Below are 17,230 nucleotides of genomic sequence, written 5' to 3'. Positions count from 1 at the left end.
AAGTTTGGGCGTGGCTGGTCAAAGGAAATGTATTTATCGATTTTCTGAGTGTGAATAAGGCTATGTTTACACAGCAGGTAAAAGTGGCCCAAATCCGATCTGAACAGCAAAAAACACATTGAATCAGACATTTTCAACTCTGATTTGAGACGCTTTCATATGTGGTACTGAAATCCGATCTGTATCCGATCTGCAGCAATGTGACTCAGTCTGAACAGCCAGATCGGAATTCATGCAACTTTTACGTCAATCCAACTCGACATTCGTCATAATTTTGTGCTGCTGAGACTCAAAAACATTTAGTGTGATGTTTAGAAGAGACTCATCAGACCGCTCCGTGTTCAAAGAGGTTTCGAACGAAATGGCCGAACGTGGCCGGAGGAGACCGAGGCTGCAGCGTCAGGGAACAGTTTAAATAATACAAAGACACGAACCAAAGAAGAGGCCGAGGCCGAATTACAAGCCCTTTTTACGGCGAACTCGAACACACTGTGGGTGATGAGTCCAGCTGTCAGTCATTGGAACTTAATACTCGCTCCTGTGATGCTGGCGAAGCACAACTGAAAGCTGCGGCTCATCCAAGGGTAAACAATCACTGGCCGTCATGATTGTTTACCCTTGGATGAGCCACGTGAAGCACTGTTCTTTTGCGCATGCGGGTCGGTTTAGGAGCTGATCTGTTCAGACTGATGCCACATACAGGTCACATTTAAAAGATAATGCGAACAGCCGAACAAAAAAAAAAATCGGATTTGGCGAGAAAATCAGATTCGGGCCACTTTTACCTGCTGTGTAAACGCAGCCTAAGTTACACATCCTCTACAGAGACAAACCACTGCACATTTTTATACACAATTACTTTAGATTTGCTAAAATTATCATATTGGGGCAAAAATAAAACATTAATTATGGCCTGTTGACATATATTTTATGTACTTAGTTTTATTTTTTCCCCCATATGTTAAACTCAGTAAACAGAATTAAATAAAATGAAATATTGATCGTTAATATTTACAATGATTATGTTCTGATCTATTAAAACCCAAGACATTAATAGAGACAGTAATTAGCTAAATATATACACAATCATCATTTTAAGGGTACTTTCTATATACTGTTCTCAATATGTTCTTGTAAAAAATCTTTTTCATTTCCTTTAAAGTGACTTTGACTGATTTTGAAACATTATGAGTTTAATTTTTAATTAAAAATGCTGTCCCACATTTTCATTTCACTACCGAGTTTAAGTCAGTAGGCGGAGACTTATTTTAGCCACGGCCCTGTAGTGCAGGAAGTGAGGCTGCATCCCTGTCCCTCATGTCCACATGGTGAGCAGTTAGATCCCATTGTTCTGAAGTAAATGTGTCCCAAAGTCTGAAAATCAGTGTGGAACATTAAGAATCATCATATGTTCTGCAGATCAGCACCTTTTAGTGTTTTAATGTAAAATATGATGATTTTCTGTGTGAACAGCTGTTTAAAGCTGTGTTTGCTGGTCTGTACTGGCTGAGTTTCTGAGCTCAAAATGAGCTGAAACTGTCACTGAAACAGGGTCGAGCTATGATTGTTTTGGAATGTTCAATCATTAGTTTTAATAAAACAATCATAATTAAAGTTTAGAGTCACTCAGAGCAAAAGGATTTTAGTCTTAGGTCCAAAATCAGTTAAAAGTCCCACTTTGAGCCACTCAGGCAGATTGAATATAAGAGAACAGCACGTCCAGCGGTGCAGCTCTCACTCTGTCACGATGCGACTCTATAAAAAAGTACCTGTTTTGGGCTCCACAGAGAAGTACGGCTGCCCGTGGATGATGCTGTACACGACTCTTGCGCTGTGGCCATATGTGGGGTCATCTGCGTCCGTCGCCGCCACCTGGACCACCGTGGTGCCTTGGAGAAGGGAGAGAGGAAAAGAAACAACACTTGAGGGTTACCATGGCGATGCAGCACACTCTCTCAGCGCTGGGCGAAGTGATGTTGAGCAGACTGTGCCATTTGCGCGGGTGCAGAAGCAGCATCTACGCCCTGGCGCTGCCATTTCAGGGCGAAGAATGGGTCCAGCCCGGCCAACTCCGCGGGGGTTTTATGTTTGCTGATGCGAGGTTATTTGTGTTCGGCTGATCGTGCAGACATTGCATCACAAACCTTATTTTAAGCTGACGCCTGGTTTCTGCCTTTTTGACAGAGGTGCAATTAGCGACGCTCCCCAACATAAACGTAACCTTGGAGTAATAACCCAACAGTTTCTTCCACCAGCGAGCGCTGCTTTCACTGCTTGATGAAAAGCCCCTTTATGTTTACATATTTCAAGTTGATAGCTACGCTGCGCTGCCTTCTCTTCAGCCACGGCCTCAGATTGGGGGACATAAATGAGACGGTTGCTTTAAAAGTGGCTGATATTTTATTTTATGGCAAATCCCCCCATCACCCCCCTCCCCCCACCCCACCCCATACAATAAAAAAGAGGTCTTCATGCTCGAGCTGTATTTTACAGGCTTTCACCAAATGAATTGACCATGAAAAAGAAAAAGCAAATCCTCAGCTTCTTTTATAAAGCACCATCATTGGGCTGGGCCACCTGCAGATTTGTGGACCTGAAGATACAGTCAGCTGTAAAAAGCCTATTATGAGCTCGGTGTTATCAATTTTCATAAACAAACAGGCGCAAAGTGAAACAAAGTCTGCCAAACTTTTACACAGCCGATTAAAGTGAGCTCATGGAGTGAGTCTGGCTGTAATAGTCTGGCTGTTAAACACGACAAGGAACAAGATTAAAGTACTGTTTAGTTTGCGTTTTACAAAGTTTGTCCTCCTGAAAATGGTTTACAGTAAATCTCTGAATGAGTCAAACTCAACAGACAAAAGGAGCTGGGCGACTGGAATAATATATAAAAAATGTTTTATTCGTTCAGTTTCCAGTTGAAACCACCATTACGCACAAGTTCTTCATTTTTCAGATTCAGGAAAAAGTGGAAAACATACATTTAATGGAAAATTACTCAGAACCCTCAGCAGCTAAATCTGCTATCAGCTGTGTGAGTCAGTGAGTCACTCTGTACCTTTATTCCAGCTTCCACTCTTTTCAGGAGACTCACTTTCAGCTCCTCAAAGAATCTGCAGACACACCTCCAAAGTTCAGTCTTAGAAGCTGGTTGATCATTTTCTGAAGTAATCAAACACATTCAGTGGTGTTGAGGTCTGGACTCTGGGGTGGTCAGTCCATTGTCCAGCTTCTTTGTTTGATGTGTCCGTCTCCTTTTCTCAGTGAGGTTCTTCTTGATCAGCTACACATCCTTTCAGACCCACAGCGCTGAGTCGTCTTCTCACAGTGGAAGGATGGACAGAAACACCTGTGGATGTTTTCAGATCTGAAGCAGCTTGATTTTCTCCTCTCTCTCAGAGATGAAAGCTTTAAGTGCTGTTTATCATTATGCAGATAAAATATCTTATATCTATACTCCTAAAAACGATGGTTCTTCTAGGGTCCTTTAGTGAAGACAATGGTTCTATAGAGAATCATGAAGAGTCATGGTTTGCATGATGAGATGGTTCTTTAGATGGTGATGTATTTGGTTCTGTATAGCACCACAAAGGGTTCTTCTACCATTACAAGCTTGACATCATAATAATAATTACACCAGCCCTCTCACCAAACACACTAGCTGCATTTCAGCTGCAGTTCAACCAATATAAACACTATAAACACTGCAAACACTATCAACACTATAAACATTATAAACACTAGCGACACTATTAACACTATCAAAAATATAACTACTACAGACACTATAAACTCTACAAACACTACGAACACTATCAACACTATGAACACAATCAGCACTATAGACACTATAAACACTATCAACACTATGAACACAATCAGCACTATAGACACTATAAACACTATCAACACTATGAACACAATCAGCACTATAGACACTATAAACACTGTCGACACTACAAACACAATCAGCACTATAGACACTGTAAACACTATCAACACTACAAACACAATCAGCACTATAGACACTATAAACACTATCAACACTACAAACACAATCAGCACTATAGACACTATAAACATTATCAACACTACAAACACAATCAGCACTATAAACACTATAAACACTATCAACACTACAAACACAATCAGCACTATAGACACCAGAAACAGTATCAACACTACGAACACAATCAGCACTATAGACACTATGAACACTATCAACACTACAAACACAATCAGCACTATAGACAGTATAAACACTGTCAACACTACAAACACAATCAGCACTATAGACAGTATAAACACTATCAACACTACAAACACAATCAGCACTATAGACACTATAAACACTATCAACACTACAAACACAATCAGCACTATAGACAATATAAACACTATCAATACTACAAACACAATCAGCACTATAGACACCATAAACACTATCAACACTACAAACACAATCAGCACTATAGACACCATAAACACTATCAACACTACAAACACAATCAGCACTATAGACACCATAAACACTGTCAACACTACAAACACAATCAGCACTATAGACACTACAAACACTATCAACACTACAAACACAATCAGCACTATAGACACTACAAACACTGTCAACACTACAAACACAATCAGCACTATAGACACTATCAACACTACAAACACAATCAGCACTATAGACACTATAAACACTGTCAACACTACAAACACAATCAGCACTATAGACACTATAAACACTATCAACACTACAAACACAATCAGCACTATAGATACTATAAACACTATCAACACTATAGAAACTATAAATGCTATCAACACTATAAACACTATCAACACTATCGTCATTATAGACAATATGAACACTAGACACTACAAACACAATAAACCGTATAGACACTATAAACAGTATCAACACTATAGACAATATGAACACTATAGACAATACAAACACAATAAACCGTATAGACACTATAAACAGTATCAACACTGCAAACACTATCAACACTATAGACAATATGAACACTATAAACACTATTGACACTATAGACCCTATAAACACTATCAACACTGCGAACACTATCAACACTATAGACACTACAAATTCTATAAACACCATCAACACTAGAAACACTAAACACAATAGACACTATAAACAATAAACACTACAAATACTTTAGACACTATAAACACTATAGACACTATAGACAATAAACACTACAAAGACTTTAGACACTATAAACACTATAGACACTATAAACAAACACTATAAACACCATCGACACTACAAACACAATCAACACTAAAACACCATAAACACTATTAAACACTATAAACACTACAAACACTATAAAGACTATCAACAGTACAAACACTATTACCACAATCAACACTAAAACACTATAAACACTCAGCAGCTCAGAAACCGATCCAAAGAAAGATGAACTTGCAGCAAAGAAAAGATGCCAGGTGTCTTTATCAAACACATAGACAGGTTTAAAAGACCAGCCTCCTCTGGACATTTAAATATATTCAGATATTCAAATAATATTTCAAAGTCTCTATTTTTTGCTGTTGAAGTTTCGGTATATTTTAAATGAAACAATATCCAGCTCTGTTTATAGCAAAATGTTGTTTTAATATAAATAAAAACAGGCAGATTTTGGGGATTTTTTAATATGTCCGTTTTAGTGGTTGAGTTTGACACCCCTCATATAAGCCAGTAGGAAGCTGATCAGCGCCTGTTGACTGAATTGTTGTCTGTGCTAACTGACCGAACACTACAGACGCAGCAGATACAGATCAGGTGGAAACAATGCTGGCGTATCTCTTTAAGACCCCCTCAGAGTGAAGACCACTGAGATGCATATGCTTCGTCCATCAAACAAAGTCTAATGATTTAATAAACAGGCAAACTTGTTTTGTGCACCTGTCAACACTGCAAAGTGACGTTAAGGTCACGCGTTTAGTTCAGTCACAACAAATCAGACAGTCTCTGAGCTTTATGAACAGACTGACTGGAGTCATACATTTTAGTTGATGATATAGCGTGAAAAAAAACAAACAGCTCTCTGTTACAATGACTGAATATCTGTATGTGGCAGTATCAGCAGGTGCAGCTGTCGCCCTAATCACTGTTTTCCTCTCTCTCTGTCACTTCTCATTTGTCCATCTTCATTGCCGTGATTGATCAAATCCCCCGTTTTCCTTCGTTTTTTGCACGCGTGCGGAAACAGGCTCCGAGATCCGGCCATCAATCCTGCGTTCTGGGCGGCCGATTGTCATCTGACAGTAATGAAAATAAATATACCCCGACTAATTCTAGGATATGACATGTTTTCATAAACCACTCCTCCAAACAGGAGCTGGAATCTGACCGTTATGGTCAAGGAATCTCGTTTCCGAGAGACCGTAGACGATCGTGAAGGACCAGAGATTTCAGATCAGTCTGTTTTTGGGTAAATATTTTCTGAGTCACGCTTGTGTTGAAGTGTTTGTTGTTGTTGTTTATATCTTAAGAAAACAACGCAGCAAAGTTGGGCTGTTTTGAAAGAAAGTGTTCGGAAGTTCTGCACGCGGCCTTCTTTCTGCAGGCTGACGCCAAACTCAGTGTCCCGATGAGCTACGTTTACCACATTCAGCACAACTTCCTACAGTTTTATAAGCTTTTTAAACAAAATACTGTGGTGGAATGGATATTGAAATTGGGGAGGGTTGACATGTGAGGATGGATGATATGGCAAAATACAGTCTAACATCACAGTAATTATAGAAGTTGCCAGGATACACAATGTGTATTATGATACTTCATTTATTTATTTTCTCAAGTTTCTGAACATGTTGGACTGAATGAAACACACCAGCAGTGCAGTGGTCTGATTTTAAAAGGCAAACAGAAATAGATGGAAAAGTCTGTGAATGAAATTTAAGTTGGCTTGACAAAGCTGTTGCTATGGTATCCCAGGTGGTTGCTAAGGCTTTGATAAGCTGTTCCTATGGTATGCCAAGTGGTTGCTAAGGCTTTGATAAGCTGTTGCTATGGTATTCCAGGTGGTTGCTAAGGCTTTGATAAGCTGTTGTTATGGTATCCCAGGTGATTGCTAAGGCTTTGATAAGCTGTTGCTATGGTATGCCAAGTGGTTGCTAAGGCTTTGATGAGCTGTTGCTATGGTATCCCAGGTGGTTGCTAAGGCTTTGATAAGCTGTTCCTATGGTATGCCAAGTGGTTGCTAAGGCTTTGATAAGCTGTTGCTCTGGTATTCCAGGTGGTTGCTAAGGCATTGATAAGCTGTTGTTATGGTATCCCTGGTGGTTGCTAAGGCTTTGATAAGCTGATGCTATGGTATCCCAGGTGGTTGCTAAGGCTTTGATAAGCTGTTGCTATGGTATCCCAGGTGGTTGCCAAGGCTTTGATAAGCTGTTGCTATGGTATTCCAGGTGGTTGCTAAGGCTTTGATGAGCTGTTGCTATGGTATCCCAGGTGGTTGATAAGGCTTTGATAAGATGTTCCTATGGTATGCCAAGTGGTTGCTAAGGCTTTGATAAGCTGTTGCTATGGTATTCCAGGTGGTTGCCAAGGCTTTGATAAGATGTTGCTATGGTATTCCAGGTGGTTGCTAAGGCTTTGATGAGCTGTTGCTATGGTATCCCAGGTGGTTGATAAGGCTTTGATAAGCTGTTCCTATGGTATGCCAAGTGGTTGCTAAGGCTTTGATAAGCTGTTGCTATGGTATTCCAGGTGGTTGCTAAGGCATTGATAAGCTGTTGTTATGGTATCTCAGGTGGTTGCTAAAGCTTTGATAAGCTGTTGCTATGGTATCCCAGGTGGTTGCTAAGGCTTTGATAAGCTGTTGCTATGGTATCCCAGGTGGTTGCCAAGGCTTTGTTAAGCTGTTGCTATGGTATTCCAGGTGGTTGCTAAGGCTTTGATGAGCTGTTGCTATGGTATCCCAGGTGGTTGATAAGGCTTTGATAAGCTGTTCCTATGGTATGCCAAGTGGTTGCTAAGGCTTTGATAAGCTGTTGCTATGGTATTCCAGGTGGTTGCTAAGGCATTGATAAGCTGTTGTTATGGTATCCCAGGTGGTTGCTAAAGCTTTGATAAGCTGTTGCTATGGTATCCCAGGTGGTTGCTAAGGCTTTGATAAGCTGTTGCTATGGTATCCCAGGTGGTTGCCAAGGCTTTGTTAAGCTGTTGCTATGGTATTCCAGGTGGTTGCTAAGGCTTTGATGAGCTGTTGCTATGGTATCCCAGGTGGTTGATAAAGCTTTGATAAGCTGTTGCTATGGTATCCCAGGTGGTTGCCAAGGCTTTGTTAAGCTGTTGCTATGGTATTCCAGGTGGTTGCTAAGGCTTTGATGAGCTGTTGCTATGGTATCCCAGGTGGTTGATAAAGCTTTGATAAGCTGTTGCTATGGCATCCCAAGTGGTTGCTAAGGCTTTGATAAGCTGTTGCTAGGGTATTCCAGGTGGTTGCTAAGGCTTTGATAAGCTGTTGCTATGGTATCCCAGGTGGTTGCTAATCTGTATGTATGTCTATGTGCTAGCATGTATGTGAGTCTGTATGTAATATCAGTGTGAGAGATTCTCCTTTTTCTTAATATTCTGCCACTCATTTTCATTTGGAACAAAACATTGTGTTTGAATAAACTCTGCATAAAATCTTTACATGCAATCAATCCCAAAAGCTCAAGCTCTATTCCCCTAAACCCTATAGGTTCTATGATCCTGTCAAGTTGTGTGGTTCTAGGCAGGAAACTGTGACCTGTCAAAACGGTACAAAAAAAGCATAGAAAAATATTAATAATAAGAAGAAGATGTAAATTGGCCTTGTCAAACCAACTGAAAAAACTGTAAAAAGAAATAAACTATTTAATAAGAAATGAGATGATAAAAATATAACAACAACAATAATAATAATACAATAGTTTGTTTACAGTCTCTCTAACTGGACTTTTTATGATATATGCAGTTATTGAGAGTTCTAAAAGTACTGCCGTTACCCACGCTATACTCAGAGAAGTGTGCCCTGATGTTATGTATTATAATAACCATTTTTTCATATTTTCCACCTGTAGTCATAAAGGCTAAAATCAGAGGTAGAAATACTGAAATAGATTTTTCCAGCTACATGATATAATACCAAAATTATCATTGTCACAACAATCAATGTAATATCCACAGCTGTCATGTTCGGAGCTAAAGCCACTGCAGATGTAGTCACGGCATCCTGGATGACTCATCTTTGTCTTGCTGGCTGCTGTTCTGCTTCCACAGCTGGAGGACTGACATGGTCTCATCACAATCCGCCTCCCGATCAGGATTGAATTCTACTGGATTAGTCAAACTGCGGTCACACAGTGAGCAACGGTACATAAAAACAATGAAGTATTCAGATCTGAGATATTTATGAGGATCAAGTTCTGATCTATTTAAACCCAAGACATTAATAGAGACTGTAATAAGCTAAATATATACACAATCATCGTTTACAGGGTATTTTCTATTGGGAGGAGTCTGTCCCAAACCCCAACCCCTAAATTTACACTCCTGTTTTTTTCGTTTTTGTATTTTTTCAATGTTTTTAACAGTTTATGTTAAAGTGAAAGATTTCAAATTTATCATGTGTTTGATTTTTTTTTACAAAAAAAAAAAAATTATAAATGCTCGTGCATGTTTTCATGTCACTACCAAAACACAACAAGTTTTAGTATGCGGGCGGAGCCTTGTTTTAGCCACACCCCTGCATTTTACAGCAGGAAGTGAGGCTGCATCCCTGTCCCTCATGGCCACATGGTGAGCAGTTAGATCTCATTGTTTTGAAGTAAATGTGTCCCAAAGTCTGAAAATCAGTGTGGAACATTAAGAATCGTCATATTTTCTGCAGTTCAGCACTTTTTAGTGTTTTAATGTAAAATATGATGATTTTCTGTGTGAACAGCTGTTCAGAGCTGTGTTTGCTGGTCTGTACTGGCTGAGTTTCTGAGCTCAAAATGAGCTAAAATTGTCACTGAAACAGTCACTACTGAAACATTTGGTAAAGTTTGGTAGAGTTATGATTGTTTTGGTAGAGACAAAATGGAATGTTCAATCATTAGTTTTAATAAAACAATCATAATTCAGGTTTAAAGTCACTCAGAGCAAAAGGATTTTAGTCTAAAGTCCAAAATGAGTTAAAAGTCCTGAATGTGTTTCAGCTCTGACTTTAAACCAGTTCGGCAGAATCATCCATATTGAGGGCCAGTTTGCCTCCTGGTTCCCCAGAGACTTACTGGTCCTCAAGACTAGGAAGATCCTTTTCTGATGACGTATGTAAAGGTAGGAGGAGGTGGCTTTGGGACTTTGCTTACGGGCGGGTAAGAAATGAGCCATTTTAATAGCGGCTAATGCAGCTAACAAATATCACATCTCTATTTATTAGCTTCTACATCAGTCGCTATGCTAGCAGTAAGGATTTCTTTATTACAGGTAGGTGTGGGTTGTATGATGAGGTTGGATATTGCATGCTGGGTACTGTAGTCAAAGAATAGTAATGAACAAAAACAAGTAGAGGAAACAAGATTGTTAACTGGTTTGAGGCTGTAATGCATCTTTAAACCACTGTCTTTTGAAGAAACACAGACTATGGGACTTTCTACCCATCATTTATCCATATGGGACTGCCTTTATAGTCTTTTTACTTTTGGGTGGATATGTACTTTTATAATTTGTTAGCATAACATGTGTTTATGCCTACCTTAATATTGTCCAGGAGGGATAATTAAAGATTAACTGAACTGAGCTTAACTGTATGTAATTTAATAAGTCGTTCATATCCAAATTATTTATGTATTTTAAACTGCTGTAGGCCAAATGGGTGGGGCTGAACTGCTGTAGGCCGAATGGGTGGGGCTAAACTGCTGTCGGCCGAATGGGCGGGGCTAAACTGCTGTAGGCCGAATGGGAGGGGCTAAACTGCTGTAGGCCGAATGGGCGGGGCTAAACTGCTGTAGGCCGAATTGGTGGGGCTGAACTGCTGTAGGCCGAATGGGTGAAGCTAAACTGCTGTAGGCCGAAAGGGCGGGGCTAAACTACTGTAGGCTGAATGGGTGGGGCTGAACTGCTGTAGGCCGAATGGGTGGGGCTAAACTGCTGTAGGCCGAATGGGCGGGGCTAAACTGCTGTAGGCCGAATTGGTGGGGCTAAACTGCTGTAGGCCGAATGGGCGGGGCTAAACAGCTGTAAGCCTAATGGGCGGGGCTAAACTGCTGTAGGCCGAATGGGCGGGGCTAAACTGCTGTAGGCCGAATGGGTGGGGCTAAACTGCTGTCGGCCGAATGGGCGGGGCTAAACTGCTGTAGGCCGAATTGGTGAGGCTAAACTGCTGTAGGCCGAATGGGTGGGGCTAAACTGCTGTAGGCCGAATGGGTGGGGCTAAACTGCTGTAGGCCGAATGGGCGGGGCTAAACTACTGTAGGCTGAATGGGCGGGGCTAAACTACTGTAGGCTGAATGGGCGGGGCTAAACTACTGTAGGCTGAATTGGTGGGGCTAAACTGCTGTAGGCTGGAATGATGCTTGATCAGCCTCAGGTCAGGTTCTTTGACCTGACTTTGATATAAACATCACTGTTTAATAATTTACTGAAAATGTGATTTTTCTCTGTATTTTTACAAAATTTACATGTCTGTAATATCTTACAAAACATACATCATGTGCTCTCTGTATTTCCAAGAGCTACATTTGAAAATATTCCAATCACAAGACACCTGAATGCAACAAGCTTCATAAAGTATTTACTATAAACATAATAAACAATATGAAGTAATATAAGACAGCGTTATTAAAAAGACAAAAAATAACGGAAAACAGCAATAATGCCAGGAATAAAAACCTACAGGAATCAATTTAACCCCTTTATTTCAGGACTTTGATGAGCATTCCGTATTTTTCTCTTTCCAATTAAAATGATTACATTGAAGCGATTTCACACCTGCTTCACGTTCTAAATAACCACGGATTATTACTCGGAACTGAGTTAACGAGCTTCCGTAATTGCACTGTCGAAAATCAATGATAAATCTGATACAATGGAATCCTATAGTCAAAGCTAGATCTTCCTCATAGGCTTTCCTATTGACTGATGAGCTCCTCTGTGACCTCAATACACATTAAGAGCCTTCTCTCCGAAGCCTTCCCCAATTCCTGTAAATACATCAATTAGAACCAATTTAGCCTTGATAACAGCGCTGAAAACCCAGAGCGCACTGAGCAGAGCTCTTTAATTTCCCCCCAAAGTTCCATAATTAAACGCTCCGTTCTGTCCTCGATCTGAGGACGTATGAATTAGCCCGAAGCGCTGCTGGCTGAGGAGGAGCTTGACGGTGGAGATGGATTTAAAGATGTTGGCCTTGCTTTGACACCACATTCTCCTCGCACAGCAATAAATCCTCGGTGAATCTCGGCCTCGACCACCTCCGCAGAGCTCAGCCACCATTGGACGACGAGGTCCGGCAGACCTCGAGCGTCTATGCCAACGGACGCTTGATGAAGACAAAAGTCTTCGCCGATCTCCAATCCAGAAGGTCTTGGTGCGTGTGGGCGAGCGCCACAACCTAATTACTATAATTAATTAAATTCATGATTTTCCACCTAATTGAAGCCATTTATCACCAACCACAGGGGCCGTTAATGATTTAAACGCAGCCATAAAGGAGATATCTGAGGGGAGGAAGGCTTGGCCACTGTCCTGCACTTTACCTCACTGTCCTCAATTGCCTCCAGTCTGATATTTACATCCTGCATTACACACATTAGGAAATGAGCCATTTTTATGAGTGAGCAATATGACGATATGTAATATGAATTATAGAGGAATTGTAAACAGTAATAAGCAGGGAGTGTGTAGTAACTGCATGTCAGATCATGGCATTGTCTTATGTTACTCATTTAAACTGCAAAAAATTGAGTCTTGTCAATTAAAATGATCTTAAATCTAGTCGATAAATCTAACATTTCTGATTTTGAGATGGTTGTAGGAATATTATACGATCATTTTCCTTTTTCCTAGACATTTTTACCTGTTTCAAGTAAAATTATCTCAGTATATTGGAAATATTTTTGCTTGTTTCATGCATATTTCTTACAACAAGTCAAATAATCTGCTAACATGGAGTGAGATCAATTTACTTCATAAAATTGTTCAAAACAGGTAAAAAATGTCTAGAATAAAAGATCTTATCATCTTAAAATCTTATAAATATGCTCACAACAACCTCAACATACAACAACAATCCCGCTAATATCATATATACTGACTAAACTTAAAAACTGTTTCCTTTTTCCTGCTGTTCATGTTCATTTTTGCGAACGCTAAATGAGGCACTGCTGCTCTGCAGGTGCATTTTCTCCATTCCACCTTACAGTCATATGCAAACGTTTGAACAAACCCCAGTCAAATTAAATGTTCTGTTGATTTTATAAGTGAAAGTAAGTTAATAAATCCTCTACAGAGAAAACGCTTAAATATGACATTTCTTTGCACGATTTCTATTCATTTGCTGAGTATTTTACTTAAAAATAAAACATAAAATATAAAATGAGCCATAGCTTTTGCGCCAGCCACATTTTTTTCCTCCCAGTATGTTAAATTCAGTAAATAAACAGTAATTGTGTACTAAAATGAGCTGAAGTGTGTCTCAGTGGAGAATGTAATTTAGAAAATCAACACATACGTGGAATATGACCTGAGGTGCCCAAACTTTTGCACACGAGTGCTTTTGCAAGCCTCACATAAACCATCAGCTTCCATATCACAGCCATATCATATTTTGCCATATTTTTCCAACTTTAGCCACACTCCTGAACCATAATATTTTCAGAATTTCTGCATAATTTAAGGACCCATATAGTAGAAACATGAATTTAATGACAAAACATTTATTCCACAGTTCATATATATATATATATATATATATATATATATATATATATATATATATATATATATATATATATATATAGTCCCTATATAGAAACTATATTGGTTTCTGTGATGTCACAAAACCCAACACATTTACATTCATTCACCATTTCGGATTCCCATTCAAGCTGAAGTTATAAGGGGTGTTTCAGCCAGGGCTGTTTTTCAATGAGGCACAATACAGGACAGCCAATCAGGACAGAGCTAATTAAAATATATCAGTCTTAAAGGCACAGTAACAAAAACAGCCGGTTTAACTGTGAGGGATAAATAGAGGTTGGAAAATGATCATATAGAAAAGAATTACGGCTGCTTTTGGTACCTAAACAAAATGCATGTGAGATGTAAACAGAGTGGTTTGGTGTGAAACGCTCCGTTCTAGATAAACTCACCGAGTCAGAACTGTTCACAGTGGTGGTGATAGGAACCTGCAGCTGCACCAGCTGAGCGTAAGTTTGATCGTAGCCTGGTTTGAATGTAAACTGCCACTATGTTCAGGTTTACGAGCTGCTAGAATTTAACCGGTTGCACCAACTGACATCGTTGCATCGGCTTACCACGTCTGCAGGATAGATACACCAGTTTTTGTTGATCAGAGATAGAAAAGATCACAGACCTCCTGCCGCAGATTGACAACAACACAGACAGTAACAGAGCCCTGAGTCCTGCTTTAGAAGTGTGTCTGGCACTGAGATGTTTTCTACAGGGTTGTTCCAAAACCTGATGAGTGATACTATTTTAGTACACAAGTCAAACGCATGCAGAGCAATAAGTGCAGCACTATTAGTGCTCAGGTTGTGTGACACTGACCTTATTATCATACAGTACAGAACACTAATAATTATATTATTATTAAAAAATAACGAACAGAGCTAACATTACCTTTCTGTCTTTCAGCGGATTCATGTAGCGACTACATTAGCCGCAGCTTCACTAACGTCACCTCTCTTTGATACAGTGCTGTTAAAATAGAGAACCCCAATTTGAACATCGAAAAAAATTCCAGCAGAACAGAACAAACACACATACAAGAGTGAGACGCTTTGAGGACACCTTACTGTAAAAGTGTGTCTTTTTGACACACCTTAAGTGAAGTGAATGCAGCACAGAAAGAGAAAAACGCGAGTGATTTACTGTGTGTGGAGATGTAGTGTAGTGTAGTGTTTCCTGTTTGTGTCGTTGCTGATTGGCTGCAGAGTGAAAACGCTGTTCTGTGCGACAGTGATTTGATCTACGATCACTTTACGCTCTACTAGTTAAGATGTACCGTAAGCGTCTGTGGTGCAACCGAAATCCTGTGTGTTGCTAGTTTTAAACTAACTGCTTTCAACGAAACGTTTAGGATGGACTTTACACCCAAACTTACATCTCAGTTGGTGCAGCTGACTGCAGACGTCCACCTCTAAAAGCTCCCTCACAGAAAGTTACTACATGAAATGGTTATGAATTCACTGCCTGATGATTGAGACACTGTTTTTTTATGATTTGAACTCCATTCATGGTGGAGGGATACATGCAGGGCGCTGTGAGGCAAAATAGTCCCCAAAGAAAACTTATTATTTCAGATTTTCCACTATTTTCCATCATCAACATTCCATATAAACTCAGAAGACTCGTGTAGGTTCACTGGTGGTTCTGGATAGAAAATAAAATGTCTATATTTGTGTTGTAGTCATGGCGACCCCTGGTTCCTATCACCACCACTGTAAAGACATCTGAGTTGGTGAGTTTCTCTGGAATGGTGTGTTTGTTTACATCTCAAGTGAATTATGCAGAAATCTTGTGTATATATATATATATCTGCCTCTGTCTCTCTCTCTCTCTGTCTCTCTCTCTCTGCCTCTCTCTCTCTCTCTGTCTCTCTTTTTCTCTCTCTCTCTCTCTCTCTCTCTCTCTCTCTCTCTCTCCCTCTCTCTCTCTCTCTCTCTCTCCCCGTGGGATAGAAGATGGCAAACTCTCGTTCTTAATCCAGAGATATTTGCGGATCGGGCGACGGACCCCCGGCGGACGGCTACTCGGTTAATCCTGATGATGTCGCCTGCGCTCTCACGTAAAAGCTGAGCTAAAGCTGAAGCTCAGTAACTGAGAAAATGATCTCATGAGCCTCGCTCACAGTGCCTGCTGGGAAACAGACACGTTTTCCCTCCTCAGAGGAAAGGCGCCGCACACAGGTGCTGTAAAGCCGCCCGTCTCGCACGTTTAGCGTGTTTGGACTGGAGCTCTTTTATATTAGTCATCCACCTTCTGCTTTAGTGAAGGAAAGTGTTCTGTCTATTATAAATCTCCTGTAAGTTTTGGTACTTTTCCAGTACTGACTGTAAGGAGGTAATATTAATACAGGCCGACATCATGTTAAAACAGTTTTAGTGAGAAGGTGCTGAACTGTCTGAATTGAATGTGCATTGTCAAACACCATAATCCACTGAAATGATATGTTCTAAGCTGTGCTGACTCCACACACCCCGTCTCGTCTCCAGGCTTTTATTTTACTGTTCTGTTTTAAAACATTCGGTTATGAAAAGGTACAAATACGAACTTTTCACCTGGAAAAACTCATTTAAGGTTCACAATCAGACCTTAAAACCACTGTTGGAGCTTTGAGGGAACATTTACACTGTTTGTACCTTGATGAATTTAAAATGTACCTGAACAGAACCTTTATTACTAACAGTGTGGAATTGTTAATGGTTTTGTTGGTTTCTGTCACTTTTTTCCTATTTTCAGTCTCAGTTTTCTGGTGTTATATCACTGTAGCAGTGTTGTGTTGTGTGTTTGTGTATACTCTCCTCACGTTAAAGGTTAGAGTTTGAGCTTTTCTTATTTTTACCTTGATGCTGTTTTGTGTTCAGTTTGACCAGTTCAGCCTGTATTGCCGCTAGTTGTCTGGCCACTAGTTGTCTGTGTTTTGTGGGAAATTCTGTCCACACTGATAAATCAACAGAACCTCATCAGACGACCGATTTAGAGACCTGCTCGAGTGTTGACTGTTTGTCTGTAGAGATGGCCGATAGTACTACTTTCTGTTTTTGAGCCAATAACAAACACAGATGATAGTTTATTGAGGCCAGAGCTGAAGTTATTACATGAAATGGGTACAAATCTGCTGCCTGATATCTGAGATACTGAGTGCATTTACATGCACTCAAAAATCCAATCATAATCGGATTTCTGCAGTTGTCTGACTATTTAAACGGTCATGTAAACACTATACTCTGATCTAGAAATCTGATTAAGAAATCTGATAAAGAGGCTGGGTTTGAG

General features: G+C 40.0%; 1 protein-coding gene across 1 annotated transcript in view; it reads right to left on the bottom strand.

The window, feature by feature from the left end:
• Positions 1–17,230, bottom strand: part of LOC118799056 (cadherin-7-like) — a 231,750-nt gene that overhangs the window by 148,877 nt on the left and 65,643 nt on the right. Inside the window, exon 3 of the mRNA XM_036558750.1 lies at positions 1,770–1,889. Within this exon, the coding sequence (XP_036414643.1) occupies positions 1,770–1,889 (120 nt within the window). The remainder of the gene's footprint in view (positions 1–1,769; positions 1,890–17,230) is intronic.

Source organism: Colossoma macropomum, unplaced genomic scaffold (assembly GCF_904425465.1).
Source record: "Colossoma macropomum unplaced genomic scaffold, Colossoma_macropomum, whole genome shotgun sequence".
Taxonomy (NCBI): Eukaryota; Metazoa; Chordata; class Actinopteri; order Characiformes; family Serrasalmidae; genus Colossoma; species Colossoma macropomum.
The sequence above is the reverse complement of the archived record's forward strand: the minus strand, read 5'-3'. Positions and strand labels throughout refer to the sequence as shown.